The sequence below is a fragment of the Colletotrichum spaethianum genome (genome assembly GCF_022836535.1).
Source record: "Colletotrichum spaethianum MAFF 239500 DNA, contig36, whole genome shotgun sequence".
NCBI classification, from domain to species: domain Eukaryota; kingdom Fungi; phylum Ascomycota; class Sordariomycetes; order Glomerellales; family Glomerellaceae; genus Colletotrichum; species Colletotrichum spaethianum.
In genome coordinates, this window is record NW_026054806.1 from 180764 (window position 1) to 195592 (window position 14829).

Here is a 14829-nt window from a genome sequence, read left to right on the forward strand (position 1 = left end):
AAGAGCGACATGGGTCCTCCGTCAGCACGACCCGCCACGTCTGGCGCCTCTCAGGACCAGAAGCCCACAAATGGCATCATGCACCCCGACCAGAGTGCATCTCAGCCTGCCGGCGAGGAGGAGGCAGAGCATGAGCACGATGCGGAGTACACCCACGACAGCGGTGCTTACGACGCCAACCGTGGATCCTACAACTACTCTGCTCCCGCTGTTGGAACGCTTCCTGCCGAGCATCAGCACCTATCCCCGAGATGACCGGTTCGCCTGGCCACCCGCCCGCTTCTGGACGTGCCACCCCTCGCACCGCCGCCGCACCCCAGCCCTATTACTCTCAGCAGGCTGGTTACAGCACCCCTCCGCGCGTTGCCCAGCAGTCCAGCAATCTGTATAGTGTGATGAGCAACGACCGCAACTCGGCTGCTACAGGAGGCAACGACGTCTACCAGCCTCAAGCAGATATGGGCCCCATGTCCAATGGCTACCCATCCCAGATTAACGGCTCCTCCGGTGGCATTAAGCGTGGCCGTGACGACGACGATGATCTGCAGCGTCCGCTTAGCGGTGGCGGCATGGACCTCAAGCGCCGAAAGACTTTGATGAACTCGGCCGTCCCTGCTTACGACACCATGGCTCGAGCTGCCCCAGTGATGGCCCAACAACCGCAGCGAAGGTAACGGCGTTCTTTAGCGACATTAATTCCAACCTCTGCCTTTCGTCACTTCATTGGAGGGCGTTGCGGCTACACGGTACGAGGCATGATCAGTCATGAACATCTGATTTGATGATCTCGAAGCATCCAAACGGGGCTTCTTGACACTCCTTGCACACCATTTTTCTTACCTGTCTTTGTATTCGCGAGACGACCTATCGGCATCGACGATCCTCAGAAGACGACGCTGACGAGTTGACGACTTCTCATTCCCTGTTTTTAAACGCCCGTCATGGCTGTAGATGCTGATGAATGACGCCTTGCATGGAGGAGGGCTTAATCCTAAAGACTCGACCATTATTCTTTTTTCCGGTTCTCCTGGGCGACATACACGAAAGAGCATGGTGGGGTTGGATACGGCTTGCTGTTCCGTTATGACACTCGGGCAGATGAGCTTGTGACCACCACCTCGGAGGACCAACCATCAACATTACCACATTATTTCCTTTGCTTCAGTTTCGAATACAGTGGGGGATCATCTGGTACCAGTGTGTGCCAGGGATGGGGGATAGGATGATGACCTTATGACGACTCTTGTTTCTTTCACAAAAGTGTGAGACGTGTGATGGAGACTGTCTCTTTAGGTAACGACTTGATGAATGGAAATAAAAAAAGCTGTTGCTGCTTCAAAAAACAGAGACCCGGAGGGTTTCCATGACCTATGCTTCGAACCCACGTGAACGAGAACTCCCACAAAATGTTGGATTCGTAGAATCGTTTGGTTGAACAGTGCGGCCGATGACACAAGCCGTTCAAGAAGAGTTTGCCTCGATACCGATCCCTCTTGAGTGTTTGTGGAGGCCCTAACTCCAGAATTTGACCTGCAGTAGCCCATGGCCGGCTTGGCAGAGCTCATGTATATAGTTGTGTCACAGGGAGCTCTCGAATCGATATGCCTCTCTCTAGGTTGTCTTGCGAACATGGAGGGGATTGGACTTGGAGCCTTTGAAGGGGGGGGGTTGTCGACCGGACCTAAATCCCCTTCCCCGACTACGTTTCGAGCTTGCTAGCTGAAAGCCGGATGGACTCAATCACATATCCCACTGAATTGCGAAGCTGCCAATATCGATAACCCTTACCAAATGTTGCTGGCGATGCGATCTTGGGGTTACTCAGAGCGGACCATAGGCGCAAGCAATGCCTAGGTATGGCATATAGGACATTCTCAGCCGGAATCGATGTTTATCAGCGCAAACTCAGAGCAGAATCTCCTATGGATAGAACAAATTGAGCCTGGTGCCCTTTTTCGTATATACAGGTCTGAATTCTTGCCAAGTTCATCTCCCAAATGAATAACATTAGATAGCGTTGAACAACGTTGAGCAAGGGAAGGCACGACGGCTAAATTTCGGCCCGTGTCGCCCCACTATCGACTTGACGGTCCGCCCTGGGTAGGTCGCGCCTAGAGGCAGGTACTCTTGCGATGCGGGACACGGTCGGCCGCGGTTCACTCATTGCTTTATATACATACCTAATCTGCGGCTCGGTTCAAGCTCGACCCGTAGCACGCATCTTTCAACACTTGCCTCTAGCCAGACTCGTGTCACCAGTTTCCACCTTGGTTTGATATCAAAATTGAAGGCAGTATCGATAAAGCAGTTAATGGTCACAAAGACATTGGCATTATACTACGGTGCGGCGGCATTCTTCCACGAAAGTCAACCTGCGTGTTCACGAACGAACTCGACCGAGCGACCAACTCGCACGATGGCCACCCCGACCCAGATGAAGCACGCGGCTTCGCAGCAGGGCAGAACCCCTTCGCAGCTCACCGCGGCGACTCCGCCAGTGTCGACGCCATTCTCGGCGTCGCAAGCGCACGCGGCCTTCTCGCCCAGAGGGCCCAAATCGTCGCCTCAGCAGTTCAAGAAATCGCCCGCGACCTCGACCACCCTGATGGGCCACCCCGCGAATGGCGCCCTCAACTTCGACAGCCCTTCCGCGGCAGCTGCTATGGGTGCGCTCGGTATAAGTGGGGGATTGGATATTGGGCTGGATCACGTTGGCGTCGGAGGGTTCGGCGGCCTGGGAGCACTAGGCAGCGAGGACGACAAGATCAAGAGACTCGACGCAGTCATTGAAATCCTCGGGGTAGGCCAACACATTACACGCCTTTCATTCTGAATGAAGACTGACACACTGTCTTGTAGAAGGCAAAAGGCCGAGTCAGCGAAGCCGGACTCGAGCGCCTCACGCTCCGAACAGGTCTTACTAGCATGTGGGACGAGCATAGGTCGCCCGACGGCAGGAAGACGAGGATGCTAGTCATTGCCGGTCAGGCTTTGACGATTGATATCGAGCTCAACAACAACATCGTGGAGAACGTCTCATTGGGTTTCCCGGAGTCGGGCCCCATCGTCACAAGGCACAAAGACCAAGCCGGAAACATCCTTCTCAGGGACCTGCAGCTTCGCCCCGACCAGAGCCCGTTGACCAAGACCCTGGAAAAGTTCTCTGCAAACTTGGAGCGCCTGGCCAACCTTGACAGGCTGAGCGTCATTCCCGGACTTGACTGCCAGGAAGCTCTCGCCGGCATCTTTGAGAGTCTCGAGAGACTACACAAGTGGGAGCTGTCGAAGCTGCGGGAGGACCCTGCCATGGGCGGTAAGCCAGACCGTTTCCTCGAGACAACCGTCATGTGCACCAAGAGCGGTCGGCCCATGATGCATACGAGAGACATGGTGGGACTCAGCATCGAGTACTGGACCGAGAGGCGCCATGTCATTCCCAGAACGCCAGAGACGGTGCGCTACTGCGAGAATATGGAGAAGGTCTGGTCGATTCTCATAGGCTGCAAGGCCCTGGATGGTGACCTGTTCCCTCCAGTCCGGGTAACAGAGAACTGGATTTCCCAAAAGGTGGAGAAGGCCGAGCCTGGACCCGAGGACATTCTCGTTGCAGCTTCCGGACCGGCTCTCGACTGGCTGGAACCAGAGCCCACGACGCTACCCCAGACCGACGACAATAAGGACTCGGGCATCGACGTGGTGCAGCCGGACGGTACAACGCACAAATACCCGAACGTCAAGTTTGTGGCAACGCTCACCCCGTCAGTGATCGTGCCACAATCGGTATGGAACACGCTGCACACCCTCACAGGAGCGCAGGCTCAGCCCATGCCTCTCCCCACCTACACGTTCGACAGCATCTCTTTCCCGATACCCGAGGGAAGCAACCATGATGCAAGCGAGCTTCGAGTCATATCCTGCAAGAGAAAGGTCCAGGTCCCTGGCGACGGCAACACCGTAACGTCGCGGAAGCACAAGAACACCCTGCTCATCTACAAGCCTGTGTATGGCCAGACCGTGACTGAGCTATCCTTCTCGCACCCGCGGCAGCTGGTGGCAATGCTTCCCATTCTCCGCCAGTATGCCTTCATATCAACCTTGCTCGAAAGAAGCTTCGGCTCCAACATTACCGGCGAGACCGTACCGGAAGTCGACGAATCGATCATCATTAGCGATACCACGACGACACAAGCCGAGTACGACAGATTCATGTCCAAGACCTACAACGTCGACGAGCAGGAGCTTACGCTTGACGTGGTGCTGACTGTCCACCCTTCGGCCGGCCTCCACGTCGTTTTCCCCTTCCGAAACGCCACAGCCAACGTTGACCTGCAGATACAGCAGAATGGAGTGGTCCACGTCGTGTCACAAAACATTGTTCCTGCCAATGGCGAGGACGTGGCAGACGCGGACAAGGGCAAACACAAGCGGCTTACCCCGCAAGACCTGGGCAGGTTGCTCGAGGTGATGGAGGATCTCTGTTCCTGGGCAGAATGGATCCGAAAGAACCTGTCATAGATCCCCAGACGTTGGTGGGTTGTCTTATAGCCCCCCTGGCAGAGGGCAGGGCTTCTGGATATTATTTGGCTTTGTTTTTGTTCTGTATAATTGATACCCAGAGAACCTTTCCTTCTTCACCACAAGGGATCATCGGCACCTGGTTGAGCCGTCATTTTTCTTGTAGCCAAGGACGAAACATCGTTCAGTCTCCCATGGATACGATTCCTGAACGGGCGGGGAAGGTGGACTAGAAGAAAGTGATGCAGGTTTGCTTTCGTGCCCGTGTGGCGTTGGGGTTTCGGAAAGAGAGGCAAAGCAGGAGGTCCGTTTTACGCTCGCCTGACCGTTGAGAGAAGCCATCTAGCAGCGAGCCCGAACAAAGGGAACGCGGAACCACTTGGTGCGTCAACGGTTAGGGACTCTCATCCGGTAGTCCGGGTTAGCCTGCCGCCTACGGGAAGGCTGAAAGGGGAAGAGGAAGTGAACAATGAAGTGGATTACGATGACGTCCCCTCGCTCCGTCCTGCTACACTAGTGAAGCTCTCCCACATGGGCGGGATGATCGCTGGTGTTGGTTGTCGGGATCGATCGACAAGCGCATTTGCCCTGCCTGGCTTCCCGTGACGTCTACGTCGCCTAGTCCAATTTGTTGATTCATATGTTGCTTCCTCAGTGGGGCCGAAGGTAATGACGATGGGGGGTTTTTTTTTTTCCACGATCACAACGATGGGTTGCTGATCCAGACCCTGCGCGTTTCTACTGCGCGAAGCCAATCGAGTTCCTCCGGGCTGGCATGGTAGTTTGAATAATGAGTCCAAGTTGGGAATCTCAGGTTGGTTCAACCCCGGACAGGGGCCCGGGCAGGAGGAAGCGCGACTGCGACCCGGCTCCTCATCAATCCGCCTTGGTCTCCTCGATCGTGGTCCAGTACGATGCATGTCTTGGGTTGCGCACGGGAAGAAGCATCCGCCTCGGGGCATCTCTCGGGAGGGGCTGTCGCAGACATTTTGACACAACTGAATACAAATAGTCGGATACCCGATGGGAAGGGAGATGAAGGCGAGGGAGAAGAAAGGGCGGGTGTCCCGGGACTTCGTTCGGGTGGCGGCGCCGGACCACGGTCAGGCCAAGCGGGCTGGGCTGCCTTTGCCTTCCACTCCCCAAAGCCCTCGAGGTTCACGTTTGCTTTTACGTGCGACGGGAGCTAGACGCGCCCGGCAAATGGATGATGCCTCTACTGCTTTTCGACGGCGTTTGCGGCTTTTTGCGCGGTCGCTTGCTAGTTTTCTTTTCCCGACCTTCTTTTTCGGGCTTGGTTGTCTCTCCCGAATAAATGCGCCGCCGCCCTTTGGTCCCGATGCCTGATATCTAGAGACGATGGGCGGCCCACACAATGACTGCAACCGGTGCCGACCTGGTTAATTTTCTGCGTTTCTTTTCTTCTGCCCATACCCTTTCGTCACATTTTTTTTGCGGGAGTCTGTGCTGTCCTAGTGCCTGTCCTGCCTGCTTCAGAAGATCGGAGGGTGATGGATGGGGAACCACAGAGGGTCGAAGAGGGGGAGGGGAAAGAATGGAGGGAAGCGGTATCGATAGGGGGGTGTTCTGCGTTGTTATTGACTGGAAGTCAACAAACAATGGGAAAGTCAACAAATCGACTCCAAACAAAACATAGAGAATCCTCCCTATTCCACCTGGAAGCGAAATTGGCGGAGACCATACGGGCTACTGGATACCGCCTGATAAGGTAGAAACCCAGGACTCCGCAAACTCGTAAAAAGAGGAGCACAACTGGCGCGAGGACGGGGCTGGGGGCCATCTTTACCCGTGCCTATTACTCTCGGCTTTCCGGTCCCGTTGTGGCGGCAGCATCGGAATGGAATCTGGTGGTGAGAATCCGGAGACTGTTGTGTGAGAAAAACGACACGTCTGCCTGTTGGTCTGTGTACCCCCAATACGATGCTGGGAACCTGCGATGCTGCATCGTATCAGAGAGTTGACAGCCAGAGAAAGGGTTCGGCCGGTCCACTTCTTTTTTCCAATACTTCCAAAGTCAGAAGGTCATCCTGGAAGTCAAGAGGCCATCCCATCTCTTACTTTCTACCCGTCCGTGTTCCGGTTCATGTGCAATATTGGTGTAACCCTTGGCTGACACCTCGACTTTGTGACTTGCATTCCCGTCTACCGCTGCCCTCGGAGGCAATGCGACGAGTCTTTTTTTTTGTCGGAGCCCAATCCCCCTCCCTAAGCCAAGGAAGAGCCTGGCTACCTCTTGTAAGTTTTCTCTGCGCTATTCACCAACTCCATGAGGGTCAAAGAGCGTCCGAGCTTTCGAGGCTCGAACGGCGATCTTAAAGCTCCCCGCCATTGTGGGCCGAATAAGAAGCGTGGTCCTGGCACTGGACTCCCCTCAATGATGCGGGCGCCCGTTTTATTCTTGATTTTGACGCAGTCCGTTGAAGAGAGGCCTAGAAGAGTCAAGACGGAGAGGAGAAGGAGAAACACCAGTTTCTTCTTAGAGAAAACTCTAGTGAAGCCGCTGCCGCGCCCCTAGGTGCCTGGCCTTTCCCAGTGTTCCTATGTCCCAAAAGCTCCGTCCATGGGATGGGGGAGGGGGCAGCAGAAAAAGAGATTTGAGGAAGGCGAAGGGGCGGGAAGGTGGGCTTCAGGCGTCCCAGGTTGGCAGACCGGCGAGCTCGTCCCGCCCCTTGACTTTTTATCAAAAGCCATCTGGCACTTGCAGTGACTTTCAGTATTGTCTCGGAGGACTTTGGGCACATTGCGGCGTCGCCTCCAGATTAAGAGTGGAAGCGACGCAATACGGCACTGCGACGACCAGCATGAATTCGTAATATCAGGCGCAATTAATCGCTGACCCTGCTGCTTTCCCCATTGAGATCGGACATGCGATGCGGTTGTGTGGAGAGGACCTGACCAAGATGATGGAAGGAATGAACGATGCGCATGATATGGTATGGATGGCCCGGGAGATTGGGAAGGGATTTGATGAGGCAAGGTCAATGGCTGTTGGCCGGCCTGGTGGTCATGACGGTAGTGACGGTGGCGACGACGGTGGTGGCCTCAGCCAAAACTGGACGAGTGTACAAGAGGCAAAGTACCTCGGGGGTAGGTAGGATTGACAAAGTACATAATATTTGTTTTGTTGGTGTTGGTGTTTTTGTTTTGTTTTGGTTCCCGGCTGTGGCTTGTCGCGTTTGTTTAGTGGCCTGGCCCCATCGCCCAGCCGTCTTTCTATTTTGAACGATGAGCCCAGCCCACCTTTCCCCGCTGCCCGACAGTCGCCAAATTGTGGCCACTCGTCCTCGGCGAGCTGGTGTAAGCCAGCAATGACGACTTGGAAGGAGAAAGAAGGAAAGAAAGAAGCGTGCCGCTGCGTCTCGACGGAGTCCAAGTGAACAAGTGTCAGTCGAATCGTGGCTTTGAGACCAGGGGTCCTTTTCGACTCTACAGACTGCAGCTGCTACTGCAGAGTGTGACTGTGATTATGACTGGATCTGATCAAGGCGAACGAACGAGAGGAGGATGTAATAGACAGGGAAGGGGTGTCGAGAGTGTCTTCTTGGGGCGGGACTCAGGCGCCTCTTCCCCTCGGATGGATGTTAGAGCGCAAGCCTCGTCTACTCGTCTGGCCTTCGTTGGACCATGTGGTGCGGACGCTTGCTGCAAGTCGCGCAACGCACAGAACGGGAGAAAAAGATGGACCCGTAGCCGACGTGCCTGTGCCTCAGCGGTCAGCTTTGCAGTACTCTGTATCGTCTCCCAAGTGTGCCCCCCAGAACGTGTTGATCTCCCTTGTTGTTTTGCCCATTTTTTCCCTTTCTCGTGAGGAAGGGCTGCATGAGACCTCAGACGCGTGGGCGGGACCCTGCAGGCAGAGGGAAGATGCAGCCAATGGATGTCGACGGCACACCCCCGATAACCGTCCCCTGGTCTAGAGTCGGGATCCCCTGGCCTGCTTCGCACACTTCACTGCCAGACCGTTGGGTTAGTGATGTCAGGGTTGGAAAGAGGTCGTGGATCTGTTTGTTATGGACTTTGCGACCTGTAAGAGTGTGTCTGATAGCGGGAGACAAAAGGAACAGAGTCGCAGGTCGGGCCACAACGCGAAGGACCAAGACATGATGCGGCGTCGGGATTCTTCAGTTGAGACGTCTGCATGTCTAAACCCGGGTGATGAGATTTGTTTTTCTCTATTCGGGACCTGCATCTGCGACCTGACGTCTCTCGAACGGCCTCAGTCCGGGTCTTGCTCTAACAGCAGTACCCCACTCCCGGGACGCGGAGTCACGTGAACGCTAGCCTCTACGGGAAAAATTGTAAACAACACACGCCACGCGCGCCATCGCGAAAAGCATCAGCACCAAGACTCCATAATCCCACCGCACACACTTTCCACGTCTCGCTCTTTCTCCCCGTTCCAGAGCACTCTGTCCAGTCAGATGTCTGTTTCGACTGCAAAAGTCTCCATCCTGACTGCGATCCCCCAGCTTGAACGTGCCATTTCTGCCCGCCCGCCCACCTACCTGCCTTGCCCATCCCATCTTCCCTCTCTCTATTCCGCCCGCCCACCCACTCGTCGGCTTCGCGCTGCGCTGCACTTTCGCACTTACACCCGCATCCGCACCCGCACGCCCAACCACCCACCCACTCTCGCGCACACAACCCGACCTACGTACACACACTCACCGCGCATCACATTCCCTTCCCCGATCCGTTGCGCCTACCACTCTCCAACGTTCACCCATCCCAACTTTCCCTCCCCTTCCCGTTTGGTGTGTTGCGTCTATCGCCTGCGCGTGTTTCCAAGTTTTTGGGCCCCTTCCCAAAGCAAAGTCACCTCACACCAAGGTACCTCTTTGCCACCCGCGCGCGCGCATCAGATAACCCCGACCACCACTCAAGAGGAAGCCGTCGACTGCTCTTTCATGCGATGACTTGAATGAGTCCGTCTGCCGATCACGAATCGCGATTGAAGGGGAATGGAGATGCGAAGCAAGACGCATACCTGAACGTTCCTGCTTGCCAAAACCCCCCGAGGCCTTAGCGCCATGCAGTAGATGCACTTGCGCTCCCGTCCCGTCCCTTCTTTCTCTACTCTCGCCTCGCTCTGCCCTCTTCCTGTCTGGGCCCTCTCCCTCCTTTTCTTTCAGCCTTCCTTCCTGCAACATCGCACCCACCCTATCGTCCTACCAAGAAAGAGGGCGCCCTTCCCCGGCTGACCAGGCCACTTCGCCTCGTCCACGTGTAACCAGCCAGTCCTGGATACTTGGACCCCTAAACACGTCCCATCGCCATCGCCATCTTGGAGCAACACCCCCAAACATTGACGATACAACCTTGCGCACCCCAGAAAAGCTGCGCCCACACTCTCGGCATCCCTCCAACTCTCTCTATCTGCGGAAAGGCGGAAAACATTACGCGCCAAACCCTCCAGCCTACGCCATATATCTCCATCGATCGCGCCCTCGGCTACCGCCTACCTACTTCCCTAGGTTCCTCAGCGAAACAGTATACGACGACAAATACCAGCGACAGATTGTTTGGAAGAAGGATTGCTCATTGCTTGTCGAGCCTACACCATATCACGTCGTGTGACTCCGCCCTTTGTATTTCCACAGCGAACGACGACGACAAAAACAACAACACTCTCAAAAGAAGACGGCCAGTCAGCACGACACAAAGAACACCATCACGATGTCGTTCTCCAACAGCAGTGGCGGGACACTCACTGTGCCTAGTCCCACGCACGTCCACCATGTCGACGTGCTTGCATCATCAGTCAGGAGCCTCCGACGATCCCTCTCGCGATCACCATCGAAGTTCAGCCTGGCGCGTACGAATTCTCCAAGCTCCGAGAGCTCTCACAGCGGATCCCACACTCCCGTGCAGCAGCAATCGCCCTGCCGACGATACACTCCAACTCCGACTCCTCCCAGTAGCAGCCACAATAACACCACCACATTCGGGGAGCCATTCCAAAGCCAAACACCAGCGGGGCTCCCGCACTCGATGACCTCGACGACGCCTTTCAGCTCCCACCAAGCCTTGCAACACCTTTTCGCCCCAGCGTTCGCCTTTCTCTACGCTCTGCCAAGACCTCCAAGGCAACCGGCAGCCCTTCAAGGCCAGCTACTCGACTTCGGACATCGCCCAAATCCCCCCTCAAGCGCGCACTGAACGCTACAACAGAATCGGGGGTAAATTCCACTCCTTCCTCTTTTTCAAGCTCGGAGGCCTCGGGCCAGGAAAATAACCAGTCTTCTGCACAACAGAGCCCTCACTCGCGATCGTCCACTCAAAAATCATCTCGCCACAGCCTCCATCTCGACGTATCGGGCCACGCCCAGCAGACAAACATCTTCAAACATCTGGAAGGTCAAGGTGATTCGCAGGGTGCCCCAGGATCGGGCGCTCTCAAGCGTAGCGACGCCATTATGAACCTAGACCAAGCGTCTCTAGGTAGTCCCGTCGCAAAGCGGCGAAGTTTGCACGGTATTTCAAGTTTTGGTCAAAACACATCTGATTTCAACATTTTCGACAATACCGGCAGCACCACAACTAAGACCAATTTCGACATCCACGACGAGGCCAGCCGGGAGCGCGAGTACGAACTCTTTGGTTCAAGTGTTTCTGCTCGGGAACCTCTCCCTTCGCCGACCCCGCCTCCCCAGATTCCGAGAAGAACTGGGTCGCTTCGACGATCCACGCTTCAGCAAAGACAGCACGATAGAAGCTCCTGGGGACGCAAGTCTGGTGCCAATCACCTAGCTCAAATGGGCGGGGAATTCTCTACTCCCAACGTCAAGAATCGACCGCGCCTCTCGATGGACCAGTTCCTTCCTCCTCAGCTCCCTCGGGACAGCCCATTCACCTCCAACGGGCCCTTGCCCAACCCTTCAGCTCACCCTGTAGAGCGACCTTCTCATCAGCCTCACCCTCTGTCCAAGACTTTGGTGACTTCAACGTCTGGCAATAGCCTCGAGGAGCAGAATAACAGCATGCCTCCTCCCTACGTCTTCGAGAAGCCACGAGCCCCCCTTAATTTTGCCAGGTCAATGCCTTACGGATCATCTCGACCCTCGTTCATGCAGGAAGAGGGCGAGAACGTTACACCTTTCAAGGCAGCCAGGCCTTGGGCGGGAGCTTTTATGTCGACTGGTCTTGTTTCCAAGGTGAACCGCAATCCCGAGGAGGACAACAAGTTGATGATGCCCGACACCCCTTGCAAAAAGCCTACCAACGGCTTTGCAACATTCCCACCCCCGCCTGGCAGTGCGATCAAGAAGAGCAATCGGTACTCTTTTGGCGGCATGCCCTCAACACCTTTCAACCCTCCAGGAGCGCCATCTCGCAGCACATTCGGCAACACTGGAAAGGGGCTGGGTATCTTCCAGCGACTCGGATCACGCCATGCGCGCCGTGGCAGTGTCTTGAGCCTGGATGAAGATAAGAAATTCTCCCTCGACACAAACTTCAACGTCGGCCCTGGGGCTGAAAGTGATGCCCCTCCGACTCCTACAAAGCAGGGTCTCACACCCAGCTTGAGCAACCTAAGCGAACAAAGCATTGAGAGCCCCAGCGCTAAGAGGTCACTTCCGCCTCCCATGTCTGCTGTCCGGCCAATGATCTCCAGAGAATCGACTGGTAAGTGTACCTCTCAGGAACGGTTCGACTATGAGAGTGCGAGTGGCCCACCGAGCTCTCGGCTTGGCACTGCTATCGCTCCTACTAGCGGACTGTCTCTTCCCAGCGTCTTTCTTTGCCGTCATTTTGTCGTTCGAGGGCGGTAAGGGGTCTCAGAGCCCCTTCGCCACTGCGGACTCGACTTCATACCATGGCTCTCGATTATCAAATGGATTTGTTGGCTAAGAATACTCTTCAAAACACAGCTAGCCCAGTGGAACAGCGCTCCCCGCGAACGCCCTCGACTCACGTCGTTCTTCCCGACGCCAGCTGCCTATCGATCTCTAATCCTGCCGAGTCGAAGAGCACAACTACTCCAGTCACGCCCTCTGGACGTGACTCCTTCCAAAGCACTACCTCTCAACTCATGACTCCTGTCAATGCTGGTCGTGGCGACGCAGATGTTGATGACTCACTCTACTCTCGGTTTGACAAGGTCGAGATGGTTGGCAAGGGAGAATTTTCCTCTGTCTACCGTGTGGTCAAGGCTGGTTACTCTCGTGCCTCATTCCTCTCGGTCTTTAGTGGAACGCCTACGAAGAACCATCGCGAGAGCCCTGAGCCCGACCGCATTTACGCCGTGAAGAAAGCCCGTCGCCAATTCACGGGACCCAAGGATCGCTTGTCCAAGCTCAGAGAAGTTCATGCACTTCAAGCCCTGACACACGCAGACCATGTTGTTCACTACGTCGACAGCTGGGAGTACAACCAGTACCTTTACATCCAAACTGAATATTGCGACGAGGGTACTCTAGACAAGTTCCTCAGCAATGTTGGTCGCAAGGGCAGATTGGATGACTTCCGTATCTGGAAGGTCATCCACGACATCGGCTTGGTATGTATACTGCGTTTCCCCGCAATAGGAAGACAACTAACTTTGAGGCAGGGTCTGCAAAGCATTCACGAAGCTGGTTTTATTCATCTCGACTTGAAACCGGCGAATATTCTCATTACCTTTGAGGGCATCCTCAAGATTGGCGATTTCGGGCTAGCAACTGAGTGGCCCGCCGCCAAGGGCGTCGATGCGGAAGGAGACAGAGAATATATCGGCCCTGAAATCCTGCGCGGCGACTTCAACAAACCTGCAGACATATTCTCGCTCGGTTTGATCACTATTGAGATGGCCGCCAACGTCGTCCTCCCCGACAACGGTCCAACTTGGGTTGCTCTCCGTTCTGGTGATCTTTCTGAAGTCCCTAGCTTGACCTTCAGCGCCACCACCACAACCACGGCTCACCGAGACGCAGCTGGGGTTCCTACCATGCAGTCCTTTGACGACCCGCTGCTCGGCCAAACCAGTGCTCCAGATATCAGTCTGCATTCGGCAGCTGCTCCCACTCGTGTGAGTGTGGTTATGGACGACGAGAGTCCTTTCATCACGCGCAAGCGCACCGAGCTCAGGTCACCTCCGGACTTCATGAGCGATCCTTTCCACCCTAGCTCTCTCGACCAAATTGTTCGATGGATGATTAGCCCCGAGCCGAGCGAGAGGCCCACCATTCAACAGTTGCTGTCCACTCCCTCAATGATGTGGGTTGCCCAACGTCGCAGATCAGCTGCGACTGTCTTCGAAGGTGTCTGGGGACCTAGCGAGTCGACCGCACTCCCAACCTTGGTGGACGAAGACACCGAAATGATGGACGTTTGAGTACGATCCATACCACTATATGCCGCATCAGTCGGCTTGGAAGTCGCTCACCACTCTGGATTTGCACAGGGTGTGTAGAGCCCTTGATGCATCGTCTGGATTGAACGATTCTGGCTGGGTCGCTTTTGAAGTGGATACAGCTGAATGGAGTTGGAATTCCAGAAGATGGCGTTGGGACACGAGCCTGTGCCTCGCAGTCATTGATGACTATTGAAAATTACTTTAATACGGTGACGTTCGGCTTACGACATGACGATGCTACGGTTTAGCCTTACGAAGAGTTCAACAAGGCCTGTTGTGGATATTGTGTTTATGTCCTTTCTGGTTGTACGCTTGGCGGCATATCAAAACGACGAACCGTTTCACTCTGCAAACGACTTTCGACGAAAATGCCTAGGCATACGTACCAATTGGTAGTGCTAGCAAGGTATCGCCAAAGTTATTTGTTCGAAAGAGACAGCTGGAAAGTCTGGCGGCTCAGGAGCATGGCTTAGCATTGTTGAGCCTTTTTCTTCTGTCATAGCTCCGGTCGCTATAAGACTTTCGTGTATAGACTAGATCTGTATTCTTTTCGATTTGTGTCAGATGGCACCGGCTCCGCAACACACTTGGCGTCGAGTACGGAAACAAAAACGGGAATCCGGGGAAAAGGCTCTAGAGAGGCTCAAGAGACATATTTTCGGTTTTGTCTCTCGGCCCAAGCATCGTGCGGTAATGACGGCAAAGAAAAGTCTTCGACGAGAAACGGAGACCACAGGCCGCATTGCGCACGCATCACATTATGTATATATGGGTAATTCTGTCAGAGTATAGGCTGGCGATTGGGGGAGAAGAGGAAAGGAAAAGGGCTTTTCTTTTGTCGTGTGCCTTCGAGCGCACCCGCTGCCCTGGTTATGGTTGTTGTTTTAATGTGTTTCTTGTGAGGAATACTGCATGGTAACCGTATCACGCGGGCTTACCCAAAGATCAGATAGATCATC

At 54.9% G+C, this 14829-nt stretch overlaps 3 protein-coding genes across 3 annotated transcripts; all 3 read left to right on the forward strand.

The window, feature by feature from the left end:
- Window positions 1-2416: 2416 nt before the first annotated feature.
- ColSpa_10528 (uncharacterized protein) lies at window positions 2417-4515 on the forward strand (the record flags this gene model as incomplete). Its single annotated transcript, XM_049276740.1, has 2 exons — window positions 2417-2800; window positions 2860-4515. The coding sequence occupies 2 exons, from the start codon at window positions 2417-2419 to the stop codon at window positions 4513-4515; spliced, it is 2040 nt and encodes a 679-aa protein (XP_049132697.1).
- Window positions 4516-7436: 2921 nt separating this feature from the next.
- ColSpa_10529 (uncharacterized protein) lies at window positions 7437-7631 on the forward strand (the record flags this gene model as incomplete). The annotated part of the gene is made up of 1 exon (XM_049276741.1): window positions 7437-7631. One exon carries the CDS (start codon window positions 7437-7439, stop codon window positions 7629-7631), a length of 195 nt encoding a protein of 64 aa, XP_049132698.1.
- Window positions 7632-10952: 3321 nt separating this feature from the next.
- ColSpa_10530 (mitosis inhibitor protein kinase wee1) lies at window positions 10953-13849 on the forward strand (the record flags this gene model as incomplete). The annotated part of the gene is made up of 3 exons (XM_049276742.1): window positions 10953-12162; window positions 12408-13036; window positions 13088-13849. The coding sequence occupies 3 exons, from the start codon at window positions 10953-10955 to the stop codon at window positions 13847-13849; spliced, it is 2601 nt and encodes an 866-aa protein (XP_049132699.1).
- Between the last annotated feature and the right edge of the window lie 980 nt (window positions 13850-14829).